At 38.6% G+C, this 6,781-nt stretch overlaps 1 protein-coding gene across 13 annotated transcripts in view; it reads right to left on the reverse strand.

Moving 5' to 3' along the window:
- SGIP1 (SH3GL interacting endocytic adaptor 1) overlaps positions 1-71 on the reverse strand; it is a 275,163-nt gene extending 275,092 nt beyond the window's left edge. For all 13 annotated transcript variants that reach the window (XM_056815004.1, XM_056815003.1, XM_056815002.1 and 10 more), the window contains exon 1: positions 1-71. This exon is cut by the window's left edge and continues 83 nt beyond it. In XM_056815004.1, coding sequence (XP_056670982.1) covers positions 1-56 — 56 coding nt within the window. In that variant the 5' untranslated portion in view covers positions 57-71.
- Between the last annotated feature and the right edge of the window lie 6,710 nt (positions 72-6,781).

The following is a 6,781-nucleotide window of genomic DNA, read 5'->3' on the forward strand; positions in this document are numbered from 1 at the left end:
CTAAAGCTGTGAGCAAAGGGAGAAAATGGGCAAATTATTCTGAAGAACACATTCATTGAGGTTTTGTCTCTCCCTGACTCTATTCATAGATTTCCATCTCTGAAACTTATTTCTGAGTAGACAAAATTTCCCACACTTCACTGGGGGCTCAGAAAAGCTTTTTATTGGTATTCTTTTCTGAGGGAGGGGCAGATCTGTAATTTTACTTATTGGTTGAAAAAATTCCTCTGCCAAAGCTGGTGTTTTGTACATACATGTATGAATATATAGGCAAACATGCATTTCATGTACATATGCACATACACACATGTAAATGTATTGGGAACATAGCAATACATGATAGGTGTGTATATTTATACATACATGTATGTGTATGCATCTGTGTCACATACACACACTTATAGACATGTGTGGTGTGTAGGCATCTAGGTGGTGCAGTGGATAGAATCCCATGTCTGGAGTCAGGAGGACCTGAGTTCAAATCCAGTCTCAAACACTTAAAAACTGTATAACTCTAAGCAAGTCATTTCCTCCTGTTTGCCTCAATTCCTAATCTGTAAAATGAGTTGAAGAAGAAAATGGCAAACTGTTCTGATATCTTTGTGAAGAAAACTCCAAATGGGTCATGAATATTCAGACATAACTGAAAAATATATATAAATTTGCTTGAAGGCTTACACTTTTCATCAAAAGGTTTTAAACTGAAAAGGAAAAGAAAATTGACTGTGTATATCGCTGAACTGGATTCCATTTAGAGTAACTAGGAGATGAATGCCCAGTAGTAGATCACAAAACAAAAACAAACTCCCCAAATTCTGAGAAATAACAGAACTATAAAACTGTGGTCTTTATTGTATATATAAAAATACACAAAGTATGGGCACCAAGAAAAAAATAAATTTGAGAATTAGTGAAGGGAAGAGTCCATTTGCCCTGTTAGGTATCCCTGAGACTTGGTGGGAGGAGACCTCATGACTGCAATATGGCTATAGAAGGGACTGAGTTTATTCCAAAGGAACAGAATGAAGAACGACATTCCTTGTTAACAAGTGATAGAATTCAGGGACCCAAGGCAGGTAATAGGAGTGAGTGGTGGAGACCTTTGGGAGAAAGACAAATAGAAGTGATATTGTCATCAGTCTAGACTATAGATCGCCTGGTCAGAAGGAAGAAATAGATGGAGATTGGGGGAAAGAGATCACAAGTATGTCACAGATGATAGTTGATTTCTGTTCTCTCAAAAGTCACTGGATAAGCAACATTATCTGTAGTCTCCCTTGTTAGATTGTGAATGCCTGGAAAGCAGGGACTGTGCATGTGTGCTTTTATGTTTTTTTGTTTTGGTATTCCTAGCAATTAGGGCAGTGCGAGGCATACAGTGAGTGTTTAATGAATTCTTGTTGATTGCCTGAATAGATAGCCCTCACTGTTTCTTCCCAAAGTAGAAAAACTATTCATTTCTTGTCTTGCCTCAATTTCAAATGGTCAAGGAACAGGTGAGGGACCTGTCATTCTGAACTTGATTTGGAACAAAGAGGAGAAACAATCTGCTGAAGTACAAATGATGGAACAGGGAAAGTGGCCAATGGAAAATGAGAGAAAATCAAGGATGACATGCAGCCTACATTTGGGGGGGGCACATTCCAAAGGGTCAGAGAATGGACCGTAGAATTTTATGGACTGAAGTGTTTGTTCAAGGGAAAGTAAGCCTAGAGGAGAGGGGAAATTCTGAAGACATAAAGAGATATAATTCCAGAGAAGAGGAAAAGGGAAGTTGTCCAAACAGTCTGGTATGGATGCACAGGGACCTCACAAACCTAAAACAGTGGGAGGCAGGAAAAAGAGAAGATAATAGGAGATGGAATAGCACTGAGTATTGCAATCCTGTAGGCATTAATATTAGGGGCATCTCCAAGTACCTTTACCTGTTATATTAATGGGATGAGCTTTAGGTTTGCAGTCAAGAAGACCTGATTTCACCCACTCTCCAATTGATAAATGGGGTAAGGGGACATGAATAGGCAATTTTTTAGTTAAAGAAATAAAAACTATTAATAAGCACATGAAAAAGTGTTCTGAATCTCTGATCATCAGAGAGATGCAAATCAAAACAACTCTGAGGTATCACCTCACACCTAGCAGATTGGCTAACATGACAACAAAGGAAAGTAATGAATGCTGGAGGGAATGTGGCAAAGTAGGGACATTAATGCATTGCTGGTGGAGTTGTGAATTGATCCAGCCATTCTGGAGGGCAATCTGGAACTATGCCCAAAGGGTGATAAAAGACTGTCTGCCCTTTGATCCAGCCATAGCACTGCTGGGCTTGTACCCCAAAGAGATAATAAGTAAAAAGACCTGTACAAGAATATTCATAGCTGCACTCTTTGTGGTGGCCAAAAACTGGAAAATGAGGGGATGCCCATCAATTGGGGAATGGCTGAGGCAAATTGTGGTATATGTTGCTGATGGAATACTATTGTGCTAAAAGGAATAATAAGGTGGAGGAGTTCCATGGAGACTGGAACAACCTCCAGGAAGTGATGTAGAGTGAGAGGAGCAGAACCAGGAGAACATTGTACAGAGAGACTAATACACTGTGGTATAATCGAACGTAATGGACTTCTCCATTAGTGGCAATCCTGAACAACTTGGAGGGATCTATGAGAAAGAACACGATCCACATCAGAGGAAGAACTGTGGGAGTAGAAACATCAAAGAAAAACAACCGCTTGATCACATGGGTCGAGGGGATATGATTGGGGATGTAGACTCTAAACGATCATCCTAGTCCAAACATCAACAACATGAAAATGGGTTCTGATCAAGGACACATGTAAAACTTAGTGGAATTTAGCATAGGCTACGGGAGGGTGGGGGGAGGAGAGGGAAAGAACATGATTCTTTTAACCAAAGAAAAATGTTCTAAATTGACTAATTAAAATTTTCAAAAAAAAAAAAAGTCCTGATTTCAAACCCTGCTTTAGATGCTTACTAGTTGTGTGACTCTGAACAAGTCACCTAACCCTTGCTTGCTTCAGTTTCCCTCACATACAAGATGGGGGATAATAATATGCTTAGCACGGTGACTGGCACATAGCAAGCACCATACAAATATTTGTTGTTCAGTCATTTGCCAGTTATATCTGAAACTCATCATGACCCCATTTGGGGTTTTCTTAGCAGAGACTCTGGGAGTGGTTTGCTAGTTTATTTTTACAGCTGAGGAAACTGTGCCAAACAGTGATTAAATGACTCACACCAAGGTCACACGCTAATAAGTGTCTTAGGTTGTATTTGAACTCAGGTCTTCCTGACTCCAGACCAGAAACTCTCTCCACTATATCATCTAGCTGTCAAAGACTAGATTAAAACACAGGTCTCTCTGGATTACATTGGCTCTACATTGGACCACCTTCTGGCTCATCTCTTTGCTTTAACCTCAAGAATAGCATGTGAGTATTTGCCAGATGTTAGGGGTAACAAAGGATTCTTGCCATCACACCATAGTTTCAGGATCTGTCCAGCTTGTTCTTCTGTTCTACAAATTCTGTGGTTCTTGTTCCATCTGGTTGACATTTAATTCTAATATAACCCATCTCCATCCTCCTTTTTCCATTTCTTACTCATCCATAGCATCCAGTTGTTCATCCTTCATTTTCAAAGACCAGTGACATCATGGGGTGGTATCTTGACTTGGGTGTGAATTGTATTTAAGTGAGGCAGAATGGCACAACGTGATCTGCCTCACTTTCTCTTCCAGTCACCAAAGTCTAGAGGCAAGACAAAAGTCAGGACCATTGGTGATGGCTTGGGATGGCAGAGGACGGCCTTGGATGTTTGACCAAGCTCTACAGGTTTCACAGTGCCTACTGTAGCAGCTACCTTCCTGGCTGTTGGAACAAATTGTTTCATCAGCCCATTCATCCAGGAAAAGTGTTCCCATGTGATTGGAGTAGACTCCAAATCTCTGATAGGATTGAGTCCTGCTCCTTATCCTTAACACTCAGCAGTATGCTAGAGCCAGGTTCCCCCAGCTTGTTTTGAAAGAGCCCATCAACAATCCTGAAGGACTTATGATGGGGAATGCTATCTACCTGCAGAGAAAGAACTGTTGGCGTTGGATAGATGAGGATCAAAGCAGCCTGTCCAGTCTATCTTTCAAAGCAGTGTATTTGTTGTTTTATTTGGGGCTTTGGTTTTATATGAGTGAGCTCTTACAAGGACAAATAAAGAAGCATGTTTGCATGATAATAAAAAACAATATTTTAAAGAGTCCATTGTTAAATTTTCAGCATGAGTATCTACACCTTAGAAACTGGGAAAAGCTACACATCAGGACTCGATTTATTGTTTATTGATTGGCTAGACTTAATGAAGGGAAGGAAAACAAGCCAGAGATACAGAATTTACTTAAAAGACTGTTCTGTATGTTTTCCCTAGTTCCCTCCTGTTATACCCACTCCATGTTTCATGTATTCTATGGGCCAGCCAGGCTGGCTTTGTTCCTTTTCCACACACATCACACTCCATTTCCTACCCAGATGCCTTTGCATGGACTAAGGCAGGAGATCTTCTATGTAAAGAGATATCACTTAGTCATTTTCACTCTTATTCCTATACCAGTAGAGAATCAGGGAAGGACCAATCTGGTTCAATCTCCTTATTTACAGATGAGGGACCTATAGCCCAGAATGGGGAAGGGTCTTGCTCAGTCCCCAGAGGTGGTTGGTTTTGTAACCATCTGGAGAAATTTGAACCCATGTCTGCTGACCCAGAGACATTATTATTCCACTATGCAGAAAGAGGAGACTGCTGTGGGCTAAATGTGGTGATGCCATGGGTTTTAAGGGAAGCTCCAAAGGCAGTTTTAGTTTTTCTTGTTCCAGGACCCCAGGGAAAAAGTTGGCCCTGGGTCTGGTTTTTTTTTTTTAACCTTTATCTTCTGCCTTAGAATCAACACTAAATATTTGTTCTGAGATAGAAGAGTGATAAGGGCTAGGAAACCAGGGTTAAGTGACTTGCCCAGAGTCACACAGCTAGGAAGTGCATATTTAAACCCAGGACCTCCATCTCTAGGTCTGACTGTCAATCCATTGAGCCATCTAGCTAACTCCAAAGAAAACACTTTTAAGTCTTTATTTCATTCTTTCCTTTTCTCTTTCTCCCTTCCTTCCTTCCTTCCTTCCTTCCTTCCTTCCTTCCTTCCTTCCTTCCTTCCTTCCTTCCTTCCTTCCTTCCTTCCTTCCTTCTTCCTTTCTTTCTTTCTTCCTTCCTTTCTTTCTCTTTCTTTCTTTCTTTCTTTCTTTCTTCTTTCTTTCTTTCTTCTTTTCTTTCTTTCTTTTCTTTCTTTCTTTCTTTCTTTCTTTCTTTCTTTCTTTCTTTCTTTCTTTCTTTTCTTTCTTTCTTTCTTTCTTTCTTTCTTTTCTTTCTTTCTTTCTTTCTTTCTTTCTTTCTTTCTTTCTTTTCTTCTTTCTTTCTTTCTTTCTTTCTTCTTTCTTTCTTTCTTTCTTTCTTTCTTTCTTTCTTTCTTTCTTTCTTTCTTTCTTTCTTTCTTTCTCTTTCTTTCTCTTTCTTTCTTTCTTTCTCTCTTTCTTTCTTTCTCTCTTTCTTTCTTTCTCTCTCTCTCTTCATTTCTCTCTCTCTCTCTCTTTCTTTCTCTCTCTTTCTCTTCTTTCTTTCTCTCTTTCTTTCTTTCTTTCTTCTTTCTTTTCTTCTTTCTTCTTTCTTCTTTCTTTCTTTCTTTCTCTCTTTCTTTCTTTCTCTCTTTCTTTCTTTCTCTTTCTCTCTCTTTCTTTCTTCTCTCTCTTTCTTTCTTTCTCTCTTTCTTCTTTCTTTCTCTTTCTCTCTTTCTTTCTTCTTTCTTTCTTCTTTCTTTCTTTCTTTCTTTCTCTCTCTTTCTTTCTTTCTTTCTTTCTTTCTTTCTTTCTTTCTTTCTTTCTTTCTTTCTTTCTTTCTTTCTTTCTTTCTTTCTTTCTTTCTTTTCTTTCTTTCTTTCTTTCTTTCTTTCTTTCTTTCTTTCTTTCTTTCTTTCTTTCTTCTTTCTTTCTTCTCTCTCTCTCTCTCTCTCTCTTTCTTTCTTTCTTTCTTTCTTTCTTTCTTTCTTTCTTTCTTCTTTCTTTCTTTCTTTTCTTTCTTTCTTTCTCTCTCTCTCTTTCTTTCTCTCTCTCTTTCTTTCTCTCTCTTCTTCTCTTCTTTCTCTCTTTCTTTCTTCTTTCTTTCTTTCTTTCTTTCTTTTCTTTCTTTCTTTCTTTCTTTCTTTCTTTCTTTCTTTCTTTTTTCTTTCTTTCTTCTTTTCTTTCTTCTCTTCTCTTCTTCTCTTTCTTTCTCTTCTTTCTTTCTCTCTTTCTTTCTCTTCTTTCTTTCTTTCTTTCTTTCTTTCTTTCTTTCTTTCTTTCTTTCTTTCTTCTTTCTTTCTTTCTTCTTTTCTTTTCTTTCTTTCTTTCTTTCTCTTCTTCTTCTCTCTCTTTCTCTCTCTCTCTCTCTCTCTCTCTCTCTCTTACTTTCTTAGTAACAGCTCTAAGAATAAAAGGGTAAGGCTAGGAAATGGAGATTAAGTGACTTACCCAGGGTCACAAGCTAGGTAGTGTCTGAAGCCATATTTGAATCCAGGATCTCCTATCTCTAGTTCTGGCTCTCTATTTACTAAGCCAATCTAGCTTCCCTTCCTTGGTCCTTCTTAAGAGCTAGAAGATCGTGGGAAGTTAATTGAGCCATAGGTACCTCCTTTTAATACAAGAGATGTCTGAGAGATCTCTGGAGAATTTAGCTCAGTCTCTTG

This window comes from Monodelphis domestica, chromosome 2 (assembly GCF_027887165.1).
Source record: "Monodelphis domestica isolate mMonDom1 chromosome 2, mMonDom1.pri, whole genome shotgun sequence".
Classification (NCBI taxonomy): domain Eukaryota; kingdom Metazoa; phylum Chordata; class Mammalia; order Didelphimorphia; family Didelphidae; genus Monodelphis; species Monodelphis domestica.